The 21,647-nt window shown below is 40.5% G+C and overlaps 1 protein-coding gene across 1 annotated transcript in view; it reads left to right on the top strand.

The window, feature by feature from the left end:
• Positions 1-21,647, top strand: part of sptlc2a (serine palmitoyltransferase, long chain base subunit 2a) — a 123,975-nt gene that overhangs the window by 11,636 nt on the left and 90,692 nt on the right. The window contains exon 2 of the mRNA XM_043697043.1: positions 15,085-15,279. Coding sequence (XP_043552978.1) covers positions 15,085-15,279 — 195 coding nt within the window. The remainder of the gene's footprint in view (positions 1-15,084; positions 15,280-21,647) is intronic.

The following is a 21,647-nucleotide window of genomic DNA, read 5'->3' on the forward strand; positions in this document are numbered from 1 at the left end:
ATAAAAGGGAGTGTTCTTAGATAATGTCATTAAACCTTATCTGCAAATTGGAACTGCTATTTCAAGCCTCACTTTAGTATGATTGTTAAACCCTTGAGAGAATTTGAATTTGTCACAGCTTCAAGCTATTCCAAAGCATTTTGCTTGCACCAAATTACTTTTGAAATAGCCAAATATGTAACCAAATAGAGAATTTAATTTATGTTCACATCCCAGATTCAGCAAATTCTCGTTTTGACCATGCAAGGATCTTGTGACTTTTAGAGCCATCTACGAAAATAAATAAAATTTTGGTTTGTTGACAGAAATTGGTTCAATATGTCAAAGACTGTAACTGTGCAGCAGTTCATGCAGCACTGCTGTGTGATGGATTGTGCTTAAATGCTGTTGCTTGTGAAACTACAGCGTTTGCTGCCATCTGAATCAAGTAACCTTTTCTCTGTCATAGTAAATAAATTGTGCTGAAATTAATTTTTTATTGTTTGCAATATTTTGCTTTCATCTACTTTTTCACATGCAAAGATCCAGTTTATTGAATAGTGGCCAAGTTATATAAATTGAACTGGCTTTATTCAATTTCAGTCAGTACTTGGGCCTGTGTATGTGGTAATGGGTTAGAAATGAAAATTGTTCCATATGTATTTGCTTTTGTATAGTACTGTTTCTAACCTGCATCTGCAATTTATAGACCACAATGAATGTTGTCCCTGTCATTCCAGGCACTTGATGCATGTTGTTTCTCCCAGTAGAAAGAAATTCTAAATCTTGGTGTCCTTAATGAGCACCTTTCCTGTGGACACACTTAGTGAGTTTTGACGTCTCGGGAATGACTGCCAGATTACTCAGCACACTAAAACAGTGGCTAATGAACGTGCAAGACCCTATACAGACAATGAGCAAAACTAATGTCATTTATGAAATACTGTGCAAGGACTGCAACAAACACTACATTGGACAAACAGGTAGAAAACTAGCCACCAGAATACATGAACACCAACTAGCCACAAAAAGACATGATCCTCTCTCACTAGTATCCTCACATATGGATGAGGAAGGCCACCACTTCGACTGGGACAACACATCCATCCTAGGACAAGCCAAACAAAGACATGTGCGAGAATTCCTAGGGGCATGGCACTCCAACCGGAACAAACCCATTGAGTTAGACCCCATCTACCACCCCCTGAGAAAAGGAACAGGAAGTGATTTTGGCACAGGAAATGACATCACCAACCCAAAGAAACACAAATAGATAACAGGAATTTTAGTATTGGTTTGCATGAGGCCCACTGAAGATGTTACCTAATAGGGTAACGAAATGCCTGAAAATGTACGTTTCAGCTCAGCGAGCAAACCTACATCCAACACTTCTATTCGGGCAACTTTCCCCTATATCTCAACAGTACTAACATTATTTTGGTAACATTGCATCCTAATCGTCCTTTGGAACTCCTTGGACATTTCCTCACTGTCTCTTGGTACACCACAAAATGCTCGATGCCGTTTTGTGGCTCTTACTTTCAAAGCAGTACTCTTGTTCAAAGAATGATCTGACTTGTTTGTAGAAGTAGGAAATCCTTAATTTGCATACAGTCTCTTTTGTTCTCAGGTTGTCCCAACAACACATTGCAGGTTTGAAATGTAAGCAGAAGTAGCTCCCAACTTAGATACAGCCAGGTTTCCAAAAAAAGTGAAGTAACCAACCATGGTTCAGAGATAAATGTTGATTAGCAAACAGCTAGCTCACTCCTCTCTAAGTGGTGTTATGGAGTATTCTGTCAACCTAAGTGGGCAAATGGAGCCTTGGGTTAAAAGATCTGTCAGCACTGCACTGAGTGTCATCAAATTTGTGCTCACATCTTTGGTGTGGGTCTTGAACATAACGTTGCAATGTTGAAGCAAATGTTATTATCTCAGACACAATATCACCACAGACTATTAAAGCCCAACTGGCTGACCCTTTTTGGTCTCCAGAATCGTTTTTCTATATGCTCAACAAGCCTCTCAGTTTAGAGAGATTTTCGAAGCTTTAAAAATCTACTTATTTACTGACATTATGGTTGAATTCACTTCTGTTCTATAAAACATCTTTTGCATTAGCCCTTTCACTTTCTGTATGTTGGTGATAAATACTTGGAAATTCACTGATTTTAAACAGACTGCCATCCCAAAAATATTAAGTATACCTGTATTCACTAATCTGAGGCGGCTTTTCAGTTCTATATAATTTTTGAGGAAGTTGACTGTATATTTAAATGATGAAAATATATATTTTGTTGATAGTCTTACCCATAAAAACCTTCCCATGACTTTTATTTTTAAAGGCAGGCCTTTTCTCCATGGACACTTGGCATGTATGTTTTCTTTCATCGGATTGTCTGGTGATAAATGTATTAAAAGCCAAAGTCTTCTGCCTCTATGGCAGCTTCCTTGATGACAAAGAAAGCCAACTCTGCTCTCGGTCAAGGAACTAGCCTGTCAGATGTGAGAAAACGTGTTTTTGCTAAGAGCAGATATATACTGCTGAGGCTGTATAAAGCTCTGGTCAGACCACGTTTTGAATATTATGAGCAGTTTGTGCCCCGTATCCAAGAAAGAATGTCGTCTTAATGTCCACAACGGATAGTGTGGATATTGAGAAGATGACCCCGCTAGTGGGAGAGACTAGGACCCAAGGACGCATCCTCAGAGTGAAGGGCCGTCTCTTTAGAAATGAGATGAGGAAGTTCCTCAGCCAAGGATTTGTTAATCTGCGGAATTCATTGCTGCAGAAGACTGTGGAGGCCAAATCATTGTGTGTATTTAAAGCGAAGGGTGGTTTGTATGGGAATCAAGAGTTACAGGGAAAAGGCAGGGGAATGGGGTTGAGAAACAGGTGATCGAATAACAGCGAAGTTGATGGGATGAATGGCCTAATTTTGCTCCGATATCTTATGCTGTTATGGCTTAGTTTGCAAAGAGCTCAGGTAGTATTTGGAGTGTTAAATTTATGTTCAGAGTAAATGTTGAAATATATTAAGGTATGATCAGATAAATTTCTGACCCCACTTTATTAGCTGTGGGTCATTAGCAGCACTCTTGCCTCGAACTCAAAGGCTGCAAGTTTCAGCCCTATCCAGAGACTTGGCTCCATTATTAGATGTACTCTTGTTTGTATGAGGCATTAGACCAAGACCTCACCTGCACGTTGTCTTTCAATAATGAAGTTTTTCGTGTTTATCTGTCATTTCTTTTGCATTGCAATAGTGGATATTTTGGATGTAACTCTAAGATTGTTTGGATGTCCAATGGCTTTTTATAAATGCAAACTATATGAAAATTGAAGATAATCAGTACCTGCAGTCACTTTTTCCATTAACTTGAATGTGCATACTTTTAAGGGAATTAGATAGACCTGATATGTTGTAAACAGACCCTTTCAGATGCTCAGTACCAACTCTCTCAGGAGAATGTAATTAAAATGTTACACTAGCAATTACAATTAGAAATGTTGATGGAAATTTTTAATGTGCAAAAACAAGGACAGGACAGCTTATGTGACTTTATACCCGGCATGTGATTATGTCTCCATGTCTTTGTTCAGATATCCCTGTGCTATTGTTTCTGAAGACTCTTCTGAACTACTTTTCCTTGACTGCTTTCATTTTATGTTTTAACATGAACTATTCTTTGTGCACAATTTGATTGTGTCTCATGCTTTCTGTCACATTTTTTGTGACTTCTGATTACTTAATTTGCTCTCATTAGCACCTTATCTGTGTAACAATATTATCTGTGAATGACAGACCCACAAAGGTACTTGTTAATCATTGTTATGCCACCTTGAGACAGAATGATAGGTAAAATGCAAACAGTTGTCAAAACTTGTATTACCTGGAATTTGGTGGGGTGGGGGTGGTTTGGGAAGTCCATTTAAACTCTACATCTGGATTTACTTTCTTCCATCATTGGCTACCTCTATAAACCTGAAAATGTGTTGCTGGAAAAACGCAGCAGGTCAGGCAGCATCCAAGGAACAGGAGAATCGACGTTTCGGGCATAAGCCCTTCTTCACAATACCATAGGGATATCTGAAGAAGGGTTTATGCCCAAAACGTCGATTTTCCTGTTCCTTGGATGCTGCCTGACCTGCGCTTTTCCAGCACACTTTCAGCTCTGATTTCCAGCATCTGCAGCCCTCACTTTTACCTCTATAAACCTGGCAAGAATGTAAAATTCCCGCTTGCAGTAAGTGGCAAGTAATGCAGATGCATTTAAGCAGAGGCCAGATGTGTACATGAGAGAATAGAAGCAAATGTTGTGATGGTGGATGACAGCTGCCTTGAGCAAAAATACACTTACAGATCTGATGGGCTGAATGACCTGTTTGTTCTATGTAACTGTTCAATTTTTAAAATGAGTAAAACTCAATATGGTACTGCAGTATTTTTAACAACTTAGAGTCATAGAGATGTACAGCACGGAAACGGACTCTTCAGCCCAACGTGTCCGTGTTGACCAGCTACCCTAACCTAATCTAGTCCCATTTGCCAGCACTTGGCCCATATCCCTCTAAACCCTTCCTATTCATATATTCATCCCAGATGCCTTTTTAATGTTGTAATTGTACCAGCCTTCATCACTTCCTCTGGCAGCTCATTCCGTACAGGCACCACACTTTGCATGAAAAAATTGCCTCTTATGTCCCTTTTAAACTTCTCCCTTCTTCCCCTTAAACCTATGCCCTCTCATTCTGGACGACTCCACCCCAGGGAAAAAAACCTTGTCTATTTACGCAATCCATGCCCCTCATGATTTTATAAATCTGTTCGGTGTCCTGTCTGCCTCCAGTGTTCCAGGGAAAACAGCCCCAGCCTATACAGCCTCTGCCTGTAACTCAAACCCTCCAATCCTGGCAATATCCTTGTAAATTTTGTCTGGATCCTTTCAAGTTTCACAACATCCTTCCACTAGGAGAGATGAAGGAGGAGCTCGGTAGAATTGACCGGGCGAGGGAAGGGCTTGTGCCTGAAACATCAACTCACCACCTTGGATGCTGCCTGATCTGCTTAGCTTTTCCAGTGCCATACTTTTCGACAGGGAAAGGAGCCTAGCTGGAAAAACAGTGGAACAGCAATGGCAGGAGTTTCTGGGAGTGATTCAGGAGACTGTGGAGATTCATCCCAAGGGGGAAAAAGGAGCATAGTACAGGGATGATGAGGCAACCGTGGATGACTAGGGAAATCAGAGATAGTATAATAGCAGAAGAAAGCATTATAATGTGGTGAAGGAAAGTGGGAAACCAGAGGATTGGGAAGCTTACAAAGAGAGGGCAACAAAACAAAAGATGGAAGATTAAATATGAACTGGCCAGTAATATAAAGGGGGAAAAAAAGTTTCTTTAGATGTATAAAGGGCAAAAGAAGCAAAAGTGGATATTGGGCTGCTGAAAAATGATGCTAGAGATAGTAGTGGGGAACAAGAAAATGGCTGAGGAACTGAATTACTTTGTCAGTTTTCATGGGGCAAGACACTAGTAATATCACACAAATTCGAGGGGGGTGCAGAACTGAGTTTGGTGGCCATCACCCAAGGAGAAGGTGCTAGAAACACTGAATGGTCTGATGGTCTGTAAGTCACCTGGCGCAGATGGACTACACCCCAGAGTTCGAAGGGAGATAGCTAAAAAGATAATGGAGGCATAAGTGGTGATCTTTCAGGAATTGCTAGAATCAGGGATGGTCCCAGAGGACTGAAAAATCACTTACATGACACCCCTGTTTAAAAAGGGAGTAAGGCAAAAGAATGATTAGCCTAACCTTGATTGTGGATAAGATCCTGGAATCCATTGTGAAGGATACGATTTCTGAACACTGAAGTGTGTGGTAAAATAGGGCAAAGTCAGCATGGTTTCATTGAGGGGCGGTCATGCTTGACAAATTTGTTGGAATTCTTTTAAGGAAGTAACGAGCCGGTTGGACCAAGGCGAGCCAATGGATGTTATCTACCTGGACTCCAAGAAGGCCTTTGACAAGGTGCCGCACAGGAGGTTACTGAGTAAGATAAGGGTCCATGGTGTCAGAGGCAAGGTGCTAGCATGGATTGAAGCTTGGCTGCCTGGCAGAAAGCAGAGAGTGGGGATAAAAGGGCCTTTCTCAAGATGGCACCCGGTGACAAGTGGTATTCCGCAAGGGTCAGTGTTGGGACCGCAACTTTTCACTTTATACATTATTGATCTAGATGAAGGAACCATGGGCATTCTGGCGAAGTTTGCAGATAACACAAAGATAGGTAGAGGAACAGGTAGCATTGAGGAGTTGGGGAGGCTGCAGAGGATTTGGACAGGTTAGGAGAGTGTGAGAAAGTGAGGTCAAGAATAGAGGCATAGACTATTGTCTAAATAGGGAGAAAATTCAGAAGTCTGAAGTGTAAAGAGACTTGGGAGTTCTAGTCCAGGATCCTGGACAAGGTAAACCTACAGGTTAATTCAGTAGTTAGGAAGGCAACTGCAATGTTGGCATTTATTTTTGAGGGATAGAAAGAAGGGATGTATTTCAGAGGCTCTATAAGGCTCTGGTCATACTTAATATAGTACAAAGAAAGGTGGTTATGCTAGTTCGTCAGTTATTTCAACTATAGGACATCACTGAGGGAGTTACTTGGAGCTGTTCTAGACCCAAAAATGTTCAGCTGTTTCATCAATGATTGCTTGATAAGTTTAAGTATGGAAGTTCTCTGTTTGCACAAAGTTCAGTATCATTCGTAACTCAAAATGCTGACCATATTCAACAAGGAGTGAGCAACATTCAGGTTTGGTGTGATGAGTAATAGTAATGTCTGCGAAACACAAGTGCCAGATAATGACCATCTCCAAGTAGAGGCAATCTAACCATCACTTTTAGCATGCAATGGCATTACCATTGCTGAAGCCTTATCCCCATCATCCTGGGAGTTGTCATTGATCAGAAACTGAACTGGACTGGCTATATAAATATGGTGGCTGCAAGAGCATGTGGGAACCTAAGGTTCTGTACCAAGTGGTTCATTTCCTGACTGCCTACATATCAGCTGCAAACAGATGCGAGGACTGGCTGGATTAGTGCAGCGGCAACAGCACTCCAGCTTGACATCATCCTGGATAAAGCAGCCTCCTTGGCACCCCATTCACAACATTCATTTCCTTTCCTGTTTTGAAACAGTACAACAGTGTGATTGATGAAATGCATTGCAGCAAATCATCCAGGCACCTTTGACAGCACCCTCAAAAACCCACAAATATGCTATCTCGAACAATAAAGGTAACTGGTACAGGGAACACAACCACTTGCAAGTTCCCCTCAAAGCTGCACTTCACCTTGTTCCTTCACTATTGTTGGATCAAGATTCTATAACTCCCTCCTACACCACGAAGTCTCCAGTGATTCACTGCCTTGAGAGGGCTGGGCATTTTTTCTGCGTCAGCAGCAGCCATATCCCATGAATTTGTTTTAAGAACTGGAAATTAAATAAAGACCTGCTTTGATTGGAAGCTAAGGTGGTGCTAAGACTAGAGAAATAAAGAACCGTTTCTGTGAGAGTGGTATCGCAGTTTGTGGTGGAAATGCAAATTTTCCAAGCTGTGTGGTGCAAGTATGAAATTCAATCATTACAAGCTGTACTGCTTGCAGAGCACATGAAGTATTTGGAACTATTGCTCACCTATAGAGTCATAGAGATGTATGGCACGGAAGCAAACCCTTCAGTCCAATTCCTCCATGCTGACCAGATATCTTAAGTTAGTCCAATTTGCCAGCACTTGGCCCACATCCCGTTAAACCCTTCTTATTCATATACCCATCCAGATGCCTTTTAAATGTTGTAATTGTACCAGCCTCCATCACTTCCTCTGACAGCTCATTCAATACACACACCTCTGTAGAAACAATTGCTCTTTTCAAAATCATTTCCCTCTCACCTTAAATCTATGCCTTCTAGTTCTGGACTTCCCTACCCCAGGGAAATTACCTTGTCTATTTACCTTATCCATGCCCCTTGTGATTTTATAAACCTCTATAAGCTCACCCCTTAGCCTCTGATGCTCCAGGGGAAATAGCCCTCGTCTTTCTCTAGCTGAATCTTCCAACCCTAGCAACATTTTTGTAAATATTTTCTGAACCCTTTCAAGTATCACAACATCCTTCCTATAGCAAGGAAACCAGAATTGCAGACAATATTGCAAAAGTGGCTTAACCAATGTCCTGTACAGCAGCAACATGACCTGAACTGAAATACTCAGTGCTCTGACCAATAAAGGAAAGCATACTAAATGCCGCCTTCACTATCCTATTTACCTGAGAATTCAAGGAACTATGAACCCGCACTCCAAAGGTCTCTGTTCAGCCAGACTCCCCAGGACCTTACCATTAACTGTATAAATCCTGCCCTGCTTTGCCTTTCCAGAATGCTGCACTTCACATTTATCTAAATTAAACTCCATCTGCCACACCTCAGCCCATTAGCCCATCTGATCAAGATCCCATTGTACTCTGTATCTTTGGTGTTTTTGTACAATATTTAGATTTGGAGCACAGGTGCTCATAATGTGTTGAAATATAAACTATTAGTTGGAATCTCCTCATGAGGTTCTTCCCCCTAGTTATTTGACTTAGGAACAGATCTCTCATATTAGAGTTTTCTTTCTCTGCACCCTCTGTCACTGTAACGCTACATTCTGCATTCTGTTCTATTACTATGTTTTTGTTAAGTATGATTTGTCTGGATAACGCGTAGAACAATGTTCTTCACTGTATCTCAGTACATGTAATATTAAATTAAATATTTGCCCTGTTCTGGCATTCTTTGAACTAGCTGTTGCTATTCTTGTAAAGTTGAATGTTCGAATGCATGGAAGTAATTTCTAAAGATTATCTGTATAGCAGTGTTCTTTGCTTTCAATAATCTGGAACACATGAGACCGTTGATTATTCCATTTCCACAACGGTAATCTTCCTTTTTGCATTCTACATCTGTTCAATTCTGTGTTTTTTATTGGATCTTATTAACCTCCAGAATTGGGTGGAAGAGCCATGGACTAGTAATGGCAGAGAACAGAAGTGGGGAAAGAAGTAAACTAGAGCAAACCTGTTTCCGGCTGTATACAGCAGGAATTCAAAAGCCACTGCTCGAGTAGGTTTGATGGTGCTTTATAAATCTTGATTCGATACTGATCTGTACTACTTGTAGTGGCTTTGTCTTGCAAAGTGTTTACTTTGTTGCAGGAACATCCTCAGAATTGCTAGCGTTCTGGACCCACCCAGTACTGTACATTCTTTTGGCTGAAGCAGAGAACTAGTAAATACTGCAGCTAGCTGGAATGGAAGGGAAATGAATAATTACAAATGCTGACTTTTTAATTAAAGCAAAAGCTCGAGTCCTTCTGATTTCACAGCGGGTGGGATTAAAATCTTGAAGTTTATGAACTGTATTCAGTTTGCCAGGCTTTGACAATTAAACTAACCTAATTATGTTAAGGATCAAATTAAATTTGGCTCTGTTCCCTACCTTGTGATGTGGTCACAGTGATAAACACTTTACAGGCACTGAAGTTTGCAGTAATATTCTCATGTCAAATGCAGATTTAGGTGCAAGATGTTTAGTTAGCAAGTATTATAAATATGAAGTCCACTTAGCAAACATGCAAAGTGAGTTTGTATTCGGTAGCTACCAGATCCCTTAGACTGAGATACAGGAGTAGAATGAAGCAATTCGGCCCATTGAGACTGTTCCGCTCTTGATAGTGGCTGGTATGTTTCTCAACCCCATTCTCCTACCTTCTCCCCATAACCCTTGATAGCTGCTTGATTTGTAAAGCAATCTATCTCTTTCTTAAAGACTCAATGACTTGATTTCCACAGCCTTCTGTGGCAATGCGTTCCACAAGTTACCCACCCTCTGGTTGAAGACATTCCTCCTCATCTCAGTCCTGAAGAGTTGTCCCTTCATTCTGAGGCTGTGCTCTCAGGTTCTAATCTCTCCTAGTAGAAGCATCTCCATTGCCACAGTATCCAGGCCTGTCAGTATTCTGTAAGTTTCAATCCGATACACCCGCCTCCCCCAAACATCACATCCTTCTAAATGCCCATCATTTACAGGCCCAAGTCCTCAGCTGCTCCACATATGCCAAGCCCTTCGTCCAGGGGTCATGTTTGCAAATGTCCTTTGGACCCCCTCCAACTACAGCGCATCCTTTCTTTAGATATGGAGTCCAAAACTGCTCCATATTCTAAATTTGGTCTGACCAGAGCCTTACACAGCCTCGCCACTGCATCTCTGCCCTTGTATTGCAGCCCTCTTGAAATGTATGCAACATTGCATTTGCCTTCCCAAATGCCAAATGAACCTACAAGTTATCCTCGAGAATCCTGAACTAGGACTGCCTTTGTGCTTCAGATTTCTGAAGTTTTTCCAATTTATAGAATAGTCTGTGTCTCTATTCTTCCTATCAAAGAGTATAGTCTTACTTTTCCCACATCTGCCACTTTACCCAGTCACCAGCCCTTCTAAGTCCTTCTCCAGCCTCATCACTTTCCCAGTGCTGCCTGTCTGTTGTAATGATACTGCCCCTTTAACAAGGTTCTTTAGTCCTTGGTTTTGTTCAAGAGGGATCATAAAGGCAGAGGTTCTGATATGTCTGGAAATATCTACTTGAAGGCTTTCTTTTTAAAGTGTTTCTTTTAAAGCACTTGTACAATGAAAGGGGAGTGACCAGTTCTCCCAGTTCAGGGTTACTTCTAGTTTGGCTTTGTTTGGTTTTAGCAAGCAGTCTGTTTAAAGTTGCTCATCAAACAGCGGTTTTTAGCCGGGGACTTAAAGAATCAGCGCCATGCTAGTCCCCTCTGTCTGACATCTCTCTCCTGTAAGAACCTGTGTTTGATTTTCCTTAGTCAAGGGGTGTTTGTGGGGATGTAGTAAGTATTTGGAGCAGCAGCATTAAATTGCAATAGAGTCGATTGGGTTATCAAATAGGTTGTTATTCTAAACTTGGTTCTCCTTTTGATCGTGTTTCATTCAGTAGTCTGTAAATAAATTGTGTTGTTTAAAACTATGGGGTTGGGCCAACTGCATCACTCCTAGAATACCCACAATACACCAGCTTAAAACAATTAGAAAAGTTAGCGTCTGGACTACCTCCTTGAAATGTTCTGGGGGGCATCTGGGTTGGTCCATAACACTGTCCACTTATCATTGTCATCTGCAGACATTGCAACATTGCTCTTAATTCCTTCATCCAGACTGTTAACTTAAATAGTTGTCCTGACAGTAACCCGTGTTGCACTCCACTAGTCACTGGCTGCCAGAGTGGCAAAAGATTCCTTTTTATCCCCAAACTCTGCCTTCTGCCAGTCAGCCAGTCCTCTATCCATGCCATACCTTGCCCCTAGATCTTACTTAGATAAGATGCCTTCCAAGCATTTTAGTTCAATAGCATACTTTAAGTAATAATTTGAAAATGTGCAACAAAATCAGCTTTATTGTGCGAATGTAGTTGGTCATAGTGATACAGCATGGAAATAGACCTTTGGTCCAACTAGTCCATGTTCCCAAACTAAACTAGTCCTGCTTCTCTGCATTTGGCCCATATCCCTCCAAGCTTTTCCTATCCATGTACTTAGCCAAATTTGTGTTAAACATTTAACTTGTGCATGCATTCACCATTTGTTTCATAAGTATTGGTGATCTTAAAGCTTTGGTCAATACAACTTTTCATCAACATCTTTTGTTGTACTGTTGCTACCTGGCCACTTTGCATACAGGGGCAGGTACCCATCTCATGAGTTGGAACAGGATGCATCTCCATGGGAGTCGAAGTCGACTGATCTGATGTCAATTTCCTCCATTATTATGCTGACATCTCCTGAACTGTAATCTTTACAAAATGGTACTTGGTACCATAGACTGTAATGCAACCAGATTTTTGTACATTGTATGTAGTTAATGGAAATGTTTGTTAGTGCGATAAAATGCTTGATAAGGGTCAGTAGCGCTAAATTTGTGGGCTTTCAGTTTTTAACTTGGAAGCATACTGTTTTAAAGAATGTTGCTGTCCAATTACAGTCAGATTTGCTTTGGGATTCTTTTTCCCTGCTAGATGCTTGGCAAAGTAACACCCCACTAACAGACCATCACATTATCAGCTAGAATTGCAGTTGAGTTTGCTGTTAATGCTAGTATGGATTATTACATTAAACTCTGAAGTTGTGATGGGCAAAATGAACAGTCATAGTAATGGACATACATACAATCTCCTATACTTTAATTTAGTTTTCAACATGTTAATCCAGTGACCTGACATTGGACTGAATTTTTATTGATGGTTGCAAGTTTTACACCACCTTTTTGTTTCTCTCCAATTTGATATTTGACTAAGTTTTGAGCTGATTCAATTTTTCACACTGGCATAGTTGTAAGACTTACAGGTGTCATGTTAGTATTGTATTTCATGTTCATGCACATTTTCCATAACAATGATGTAACATTGTACACTCGATGATTAACAAGAAACTGCACATCATCAGTGGTGACACTGCATGCCAATATATTGCTTCACTTCATGTCCTCCACAAAATTGGGGCAGCGCGGTGGCTTATTGGTTAGCACTGCTGCCTCAGCACCAGTGACCTGGATTCAATTCCCACCTCAGGCGACTGTCTGTGTGGAGTTTGTGTCTGCATGGGATCCCTCTGGGTGCTCCGGTTTCCTCCCACAATCCAAGGATGTAAGGGTTAGGTGACTTGGCCATGCTAAATTGCCCACAGTGTTTAGCGATAAATAGGCTAGGTGCGTGAGTCAGGGGTAAATGTAGAATAATAGGGTAGGGGAACGGGTCTAGGTGGGATACTGTTCGGAGGGTTGGTGTGGACTTGTTGGGCCAAAGGGCCTGTTTCCATACTGTAGGGATTCTATGATAAAATTGCAGCTAATACCTATGTATAATGCATTGCAGACAAAGGGTTAAATGCCAGGCAATAAGATGAAGAATTTTTTCACAAGTAATGAAGCAGGGTGTGGCATCTAGCTCATATTATTGCATAAACTTGTCTTTGTAATCCAGAATGTGATTTTCCATTCACAGCACACTTTATGTACCCAAACCACCTAACAGTTTCAAGTATCAGTGAACTTTTTATGAAACTTTTTCCTTGTCATCCAGCTTGTTCAGTTTTTTTTCTCTTCCTGTATACGTGTAGTTCAGAGGTTATCAAAGGAAGATAAGGCCATATTCCAAAGCAGTTCACAACAAAGCAGTGTTGTTGAAATTTAATAGTCATAATTCATGTGCAGAAAAGCCCTAGAACTGTTGTGATAATAAACCTGTCACCACTCAGTAGGGTAGTACGCTAGAAATGAAACCCGATTATCACCAGAGACATCATGTAAAAAGATTTTGTCAAATTCTACAAAGTCGCCAATTTGACTGACTGATTCATATTTTTCCTTCTTTCTCCCCCTCCCTCCCTCTGAGCCCGCTCCCCCCCCCTCCCCCACCTCACTGTGCCAGGTACTTCACACGGTTTAATTGTCATTTGCAATAAATAACTCATTTATCCTGTAATCGAGTCCCTGTCAGAAAATGGCTAGTTGACAATATTTCATCTGTGTGAACTTACATCCAGCAGAATAATTTTAAAAATTGTAAATCCTTCCCTATGGTATTCATTAAGATAATTGCAGATGCAATGGATGCATTTTTCGGTTGCTGTGAACTTAATTTTGATGAGTATTTGAATTCACTGAAGACTACTGGTACTTGTAAATTTACATCATTCTAAAATTGGTTTAAGTTGGCCTTTGCTCACTGTGGTTTGATGGCCTGACTTCAAGGCTTACTGAAAGTGTTGGATGCTGAAGAGTCACTCTTGTATTATGTAAAACCTGTGGCTCTTTATATTTATTTTTTAGTCCACACTTTTAAATCCTAAATTTAAAAACCAGTATTTCAAAGGATGTGTTTTGAACAGCTAATAACCTGAAACTTGGGGCAGCAAATATTTGTACAGCTGTTTCAACAATCAGTAATTGAAGTGGTTGAAGATGAATTGGAGCCAAGTTGTTCTGTACAGAGATGCAGCTAAGTAGCAATAATTGATTGGTCTGTGGATCACCATTTCTTGACACCTTTTGCCTGTCAGGTTACTGTACAGCCATGCCTGGGATCGGGGTACAGAGAAGTTACTCTGTTCTCTGTAGTCAAAACTTATCTCAAACCAGAATAATCAGGTAATCCTTCCTTCAATAGTTGACTTTTTAATTGATAAATCACAAGCATTTTACAAGTGACCCAGTCACTTACAAATCAGTGGAAGCATTTGGAAAAGGGAAATCAAGAAGAAACTTTAAGATCAGCAAGATCCAACTCATCAGAACTCTAGAATAAAGATTACTGAACTCTTTCCAGATTTTCTCCCATCCAAGTAACCTCTCTGTCTGTACCTCGTGTGTAAGATGCAGTTATAAAGGGTTGATGAGAGTTTTAGTTCATCATGTTATGCCAATGGTTTATAACTGGTTGCCTGTAATAAACAGAAATTCTTAAATACAGAAACCTGGTCTGTGCTTTTTGCCAAGCTGGACATGAATAATCACATTGTGGACTTTTGTATAATTTAAGAAAAATCTTTAACTTCTACTCTCTGGGGAAAAATGGGTTTGATCTTGTGTGCTCCCCAGTGAGTCATGTCAGTTAATACCTGTCATTTTTACCACCAAACCCCCTCCGACCCCACAAACCACTCAACGTCAACATATATTGGCATTTGGTAATGTGTACAAAACTGTACAGTTTGCCAAAACAAGTCAATTCAATTTTTATTGAACTTCAATGATGCATTAGCAAATTTGCATTTGAATCTTATGGTTGAATTCTACTCAATTTCTAGATCACTTGCTACTCTTAACAAAATTGCAAGAAGTCCAGTGCAGTTGGAATAACTTGTGCGATCAGGCACAACCCCCAACACTTGACTTCATATTGAGTGGAAGTCTTAGTATTCTGTCAACCTTTACCATTGTAAGTTCCATGTCACCAAATTGTAGCATATTTATGCTCTGACTTTTCTTTTGTCCCAGATTCTTCATGTTGCACAAAATGGTGGACTGTACAAGAAGCCATTTAATCAGTCTTTTGAGGAAACACCTATGCTTGTTGCTGTGTTGACGTATATGGGTTATGGAATCCTTACACTTTTTGGATATCTCAGGGATTTTCTTCGGGAGTGGAAGATTGAAAAATGTCATCATGCTACTGAACGTGAAGAGCAAAAGGTGAGGGCAGTTATTTGCAAATGTTTCTCTTCCTTTGTGTTAAAATAATGGCAGTAGATGAGTTTAAAAATATCTCGTGTTGCTGAGTTACATACTCCAGACTAGGCCACTACCTTCAGTGAGTAAATCAGACTAATTGGATGAATTTAACAACTTTTTAATGTTACGATGGTCCCTCTTATACTTCAAGTATAACAGTATTTAGATGAAAAATTAAAATAAACAAGGAAATACTTTGTCATACAACGCATTTTTATGTGCCACACCTTTTATATAGTGGTGTTACTGTACCAATACAGATGCTTGGGTGATGGAATCTCTTATTTCCCAAGCTGGTCCTGGCCTAGGCAAAAGTGAGGACTGCAGATGCTGGAGATTAGAGTCAAGATTACAAGTGGTGTTGGAAAAGCACAACAGGTCAGGCAGCATCCAAGGAGCAGGAAAATCAATATTTTGGGCAGGAGCCCATCATCAGGAATGAGGATGAAGGGCTCCTGCCCAAAACGTTGATTTTCCTGCTCCTCGGATGCTGCCTGATCTGCGCTTTTTGCAGCGCCACTCTAATCTTGACTATGGTCCTGACTAGGGTTTGTTGCATTGTTTTATTGCTCCAGTGTCCTCAACGGCATGGTAAGCAATGTTGATGGCACTGCTGCCTTGAAAATAAGAGGAGACTATTCAACGTTTGCAAGTTTTTGGTCTCTCAAGCATGCTCCTCCATGCATTACAAACTAGCTTATAATCAACTCCCATCTTAAATTATCCTCCGCTATAACATTCTGGATAAGCACTTTCCAAGATTAACAAACAACTGCACGAAGGAGGTTTTCCTTATCACTCACCTAAATGGTGAGCCCCTTATCCTAAGACATTGTCTCATGTTCTGAAGTCTCTAGAAAATAACAACCTAGTATTTTCTCTACTAAGCTACCCGTAGAATTTCAAATGTTTCATTGAGATCACCGCTCTCATTCTTCTAAATCCCAGAGAGGATAGATCCAATTTAATCAACCTTTCATCCTGAAAACCACTTGAATGAACAATCTCCGTACCATCTTCAAGGTAAGTACTTCCTCCTTCGATATGGCAAACATTATTGCTCAGAGCTCCAGGTGTGATTTCATGCAGTTGTACAAAATTGGTTACTGTTGTACTCCAAACATTTACATTAAAGACCAATATGCCATTTGCCTTTCTACTTGTGTGTTGCATTCCTACCTAGACTTGTAATGTATCACTTGATAAAATACTCTGTCTCTTTGGACAGGTCCTGATCTAGATTGAAAGTAGCTGAGGCCACAACAGTGATCCTTGCACTGTTCCACCTTACTTGGAAAAATGTACTGTTAATTTCTACTCTGTACATTGTCCATTTAGCCAATCCTTCAAAAGATGTAATGCACTGAATTGTCTCCCTGCCTCTGAAACAGAAATTCTAGATTTAATTCCACTTTAGGACTTGATGGTCAAAAAAGATGGTTCATAATAAGGCCAAACATGTGGACTATCCACTTGTAAATCTTTCTAATACACTAATGACAAATGGTAAGAACCAGCAAGATTTTTGATCAAGTTTAGAGTGGTGCTGGAAAAGCACAGCAGGTCTGGCAGCATCAGAGGAGCAGGAAAATCGGTCTTTCGGGCAAAAGCCCTTCAGGAATGACCAGGATTCTTGGTCAGCCATGTGATGACAAGAAACTAACCATAGTTCCAGGATGTTGCTGGGATTTGAGGGTTTGAATTACAAGGAAAGACTAGATAAGTTGGGTCTTTTTTCCCTGGAGCATAGGAGGTTGAAAGGTGACCGTAGAGGTTTATAAATTCTTGGGGCATAGATAAAGTGGATAGCAAGCCCTTTTTCCCCGAGGGGAGAGTTGGTATATCTTTTTAAAGGTGCGAGGAGAAAGATTTTAAAAAGACGGGCAAATTTCATGCATGTGGTTTGGAGGGATATGGGCCGGGTGCTGGCAGGTGGGTCTAGATTGGGTTGGGATATCTGGTTAGCATGGATGGGTCGGACCATGCTGTGCATCTCTATGACTCTATGTGGACTGAACTGCCTGAGGAAGTGGTAGATGCAGGTACAGTTACGATATTTAAAAGTCACTTGAACAGGTACATGAAAGGTTTAGAGGGATATGGGCCCAACACAGGCAAGTGCGACTAGTTTGCTTTGGGAAACTTGGTTGGCATGGAAGAGTTGGACTGAACGGTCTGTTTGTGTGCTGTATGACTGATTCTATAAATATGTGACTTAATCTTATTGTACTTGAATGAGTGTGATATACTGCTGTGTCCTTGGAAGAATTGTTTAAGGGTCAACAATTGTTGACATGTTTGCAGGATCCTCTCAAGACTATTGCAGACAAATAAAGACAGTTTGGCTTTAATGAACAATAAATATGCTCTTGTCAGCAATGTACACTTCCTATGCATGAATAAAAAAAACTAAAAATGTTGGATTGATTTTAAATTCATTTGTACAAGATTTACTGCTGTCTTTTAAACAAAGATGTTTGCAAATGCTCAGATTTGGGATTTCCTCCTAAATTGTATTAAATGCTAATTACAGGATATGACCTTCCAAACAACTACTTTGAAATGTTTGCGTATAAATTTCCCAAATCTGGCATTCTGATTTTTACTTTGAATTGCTTCAGTTGAATTTAGTTTGGTTAAACCAAAGCCTGGAGTTTCCTTCTCTTAGGTAATATATTTCTAGAGTTGAAATGACTAACCTGCAATGACCAAACAGTCATAAGTTTTTTTTTCTTTTTAAGGTGAAAGCAAGTTTATTTTCCTGGTATCAAAATTGGAGTTATGTTTTGAAAACTGCAACTTTAGAAAACATTATCTCCCATTAGAATCAATATTAAAACTGGAGTTGGGTTCTGTTGGGCCAGGGTAGGAGTAGAAGTATGGGCTGCACATCAACTAATTGGACTAAAGGTAAGCCATGCTAAATGCAAAATCGCAGACAGATCTGTAGCAGTGGCTGCAGTATGTTCTTCCCCCGCATGATGAGCATGTATGTGCCAAGAGGCACTTTTACTACTGAATCCAAAATGTTTTACTAGATCACTCTTAATATTTAAAGATGACATCCCCAGAGTGCGGGAGTCCAAAACTAGAGGCCGTGAGGTTGAGAGAGAGGAAAGATTTGTGATTGAAACGGCAACCTTTTCAAACAATGGGTGGAGCATGTGTGCAATGAGCTGCCAGAGGAGCTGGTGGAGGCTGATACAATTACAGCATTTAAAAGGCATCTGGATGGGTGCATGAATAGGAAGGATTTGAGTGATATGGACTAAATGCTGGTAAATGGGGCTGGATTAGTTGAGAATATCTGGTTGTCATGGATGAGTTGGACTGAAAGGTGTGTTTCCATGCTGTATCTCTGATACCACTGAACGTGGCAGTACAGATAGTTAAGGTAGTTTTAAGAAAAGGCCTTGAGTGTAAGGAGATAGGTAAGTTATCAAGGCCCCTTCCAATGAAGGCAAACATGCAATGGGTCTTTTTTTTTTTAACTACCTTAACTACCTGTGCAGCCACCTTCAGTGGCATCATAGAGCATGGAAGCAGACATGGAATATTGTGTATAGTTCTGGTCACCACACTACCAGTATGATGTGGTTGGTTTGGAGATGATACAGAAGAGATTCTGGGTAATCCAAGATGGAGGACGGGAAAAATGTTTGGCTGTAAGAGCTGCTCCTTTGAGGCATTTTAGGTGTTGGAGGTGATTTCCTCGAACTTCAGGAGCAGCAATTACTGTTTTATATGCTGTTTCATTGTTTCGGAGCTTTGGCAAAAAAAAGTCAAGACAACAGCAGTTTTAAAAGGGAGAAGAGCAGACAAAGGAAGCACATGGTGAGGACTGTGCAGGAGAGAGAGAGAAAACCTGCGCAGTTTCCACCTTTGCTGTTTGATTTCGTGTATCACTGGACATCGGAATGCATCTGGGAAAATGAACCAAGTGAAATTCACTACTAATCTTGGAGGAACTGTTGGGCAAGTTCACAGCACAGAATCAGATAAGTTAATTGTTGTTTTAAGTCTGTCCAAGAGAGAGGCTGCAGTAGTGAGTATAGTGGATTCTTTCTTGATTATATGTTTTTGGAGATCATTCTCTTGATTAAATTTAAAATATAAGCCATAGCTGTTAATTTAACCTGGGGCAGTGTTTGTAGAGGAATAAGACGGTGTTATTTTCTGGGTCTGTAGATTGTGAAAGAGCAAAAATGGCCTTTGCAGTGATATGTGCTTCTTGTCAGATGTGGGAGTTTAAAGAGTTTAAGGATTAATGCAGATTAACACTGCCATAAATGCTGTTGGATGCGAATCTTATCAGATCGAGTGGATCGGTTGGAGAGACAGATAGAAGCGATGAGGAATTTGCAACAGCAACAGTATGTGATGGATGGCTGTTATAGGAAGGGGGGATAGTCTCCGATATAGTCACATAGATGGGTTAACTCCAGGAAGGATAAGAGAGGTAGGCAGCTAGTGCAGGAGTCTTTTGTGGATATACCCATTTCAAACAGGTATGCTGTTTTGGAAAATGTAGGGGGTGATGGATTCTCAGGGGAACATAGCACAAAAAGCCAAGTTTCAGGTATTGCGACTGGCTCTAATGCAACGAAGGATATGCCAGCTTCCAAGAGATCAGTTGTGTTAGAGGATTCTGTAGTCAGAGGTACAGACAGACGTTTCTGTAGCCAGCAGAAAAAAAGCAGAATGGCGTGTTGTTTCCTGATGCCAGGATCAAGGATGTCTCAGAGAGGGTGCAGAATGTTCTCACGGGGGAGAGGGGCCAGCAGGAGGTCATTGTCCACATTGGAACCAACGACATTGGAAAGGAAAAGGTTGAGACTCTGAAGGGAGATTAGAGTTAAGCAGAAATTTAAAAAGGAGGTCCTCAAGGGTAGTAATATCTGGATTACTCCAGTGCTACGAGCTAGTGAGGGCAGGAATAGGAGGATAGAGCAGATGAATGCATGGCTGAGGAGCTGGTGTATGGAGAAGGATTCACACTTTTGGACCATTAGAATCTCTTTTGGGGTAGAAGTGATCTGTACAAGAAGGATGGATTGCACGTAAATTGGAAGGGGACTAAAATACTGGCAGGGAAATTTGCTAGAACTGCTTGGGAGGATTTAAGCTAGTAAGCTGGGGGGGTGGTGGGACCCAGGGAGATAGTGAGGAAAGAGATTGATCTGAGATGGGCACAGCTGAGAACAGAAGTGAGTCAAAACAGTCAGGGCAGGCAGGGACAAGGTTGGACTAATAAATTAAACTACATTTATTTCAATGCAAGGGGCCCAACAGGAAAGGCAGATGAACTCAGGGCATGGTTAGGAACATGGGACTGGGATATTATAGCAATTATGGAAACATGGCTCAGGGATGGGCAGGACTAGCAGCTTAATGTTCCAGGATACAAATGCTACAGGATGGATAGAAAGGAAGGCAAGAGAGGAGGGGGAAGTGGCATTTTTGATAAGGCATAGCATTACAGCTATGCTGAGGGAGGATATTCCCAGAAATACATCCAGGGAAGTTATTTGGGTGGAAATGAGAAATAAGAAAAGGATGATCACCTTATTGGGATTGTATTATAGACCCCCCCTCCCCCAATAGTCAGAGGGAAACTGAGAACCAAACTTATAAGGAGATCTCAGCTATCTGTAAGAATAATAGGGTGGTTATGGTAGGGGATTTTAACTTTCCAAACATCGACTGGGACTGCCATAGTGTTAAAGGTTTAGATGGAGAGGAATTTCTTTTTTTTTTAATAGATATTTTTATTAGAAATTTAACATTTTTACAAGTTTACAAAAATAAACAAAACTCTCAGATATAAACATTGATATACAATTAGCTCAAATATACAATAGCCAAAATTTGACAAAAAAAGAAAAACAAAACAAAAAAAAACCAAAAAGAAAAAAAAACGAACAAACAAAACTCAACTATCTACTAATCTAACCTACAACTAACCAGGGTGTATATTTAAGTCTCTTACATGCTCGGGATGTGTTAGCATCAGATATAATAAAACCTGTATTCGTGCGGGATTCCTCCCCGAGGGGCCGCGGACCAGCCAGGTTTGTAATCTCAATTAAATAAAAGCCCTTGTTAGGATAGCCGAAATATCTGTATTTATGTAATTCAAAAAGGGCTGCCATATTTTATAAAATAATTCGGTCTTTCGGTGCACCATATTTGTAAGGAAGTCAAGGGGAATACATTCCATAATTAATCTGTGCCAATTTGAAAGTCCAGGAGGGCCCTCAGCCGCCCAGTTCACCAAAATATTTTTCCTTGCACAGAAAGAAAGAATAGAAAATAGTCTCTTCCCATAC

Source organism: Chiloscyllium plagiosum, chromosome 10, assembly GCF_004010195.1.
Source record: "Chiloscyllium plagiosum isolate BGI_BamShark_2017 chromosome 10, ASM401019v2, whole genome shotgun sequence".
Taxonomy (NCBI): domain Eukaryota; kingdom Metazoa; phylum Chordata; class Chondrichthyes; order Orectolobiformes; family Hemiscylliidae; genus Chiloscyllium; species Chiloscyllium plagiosum.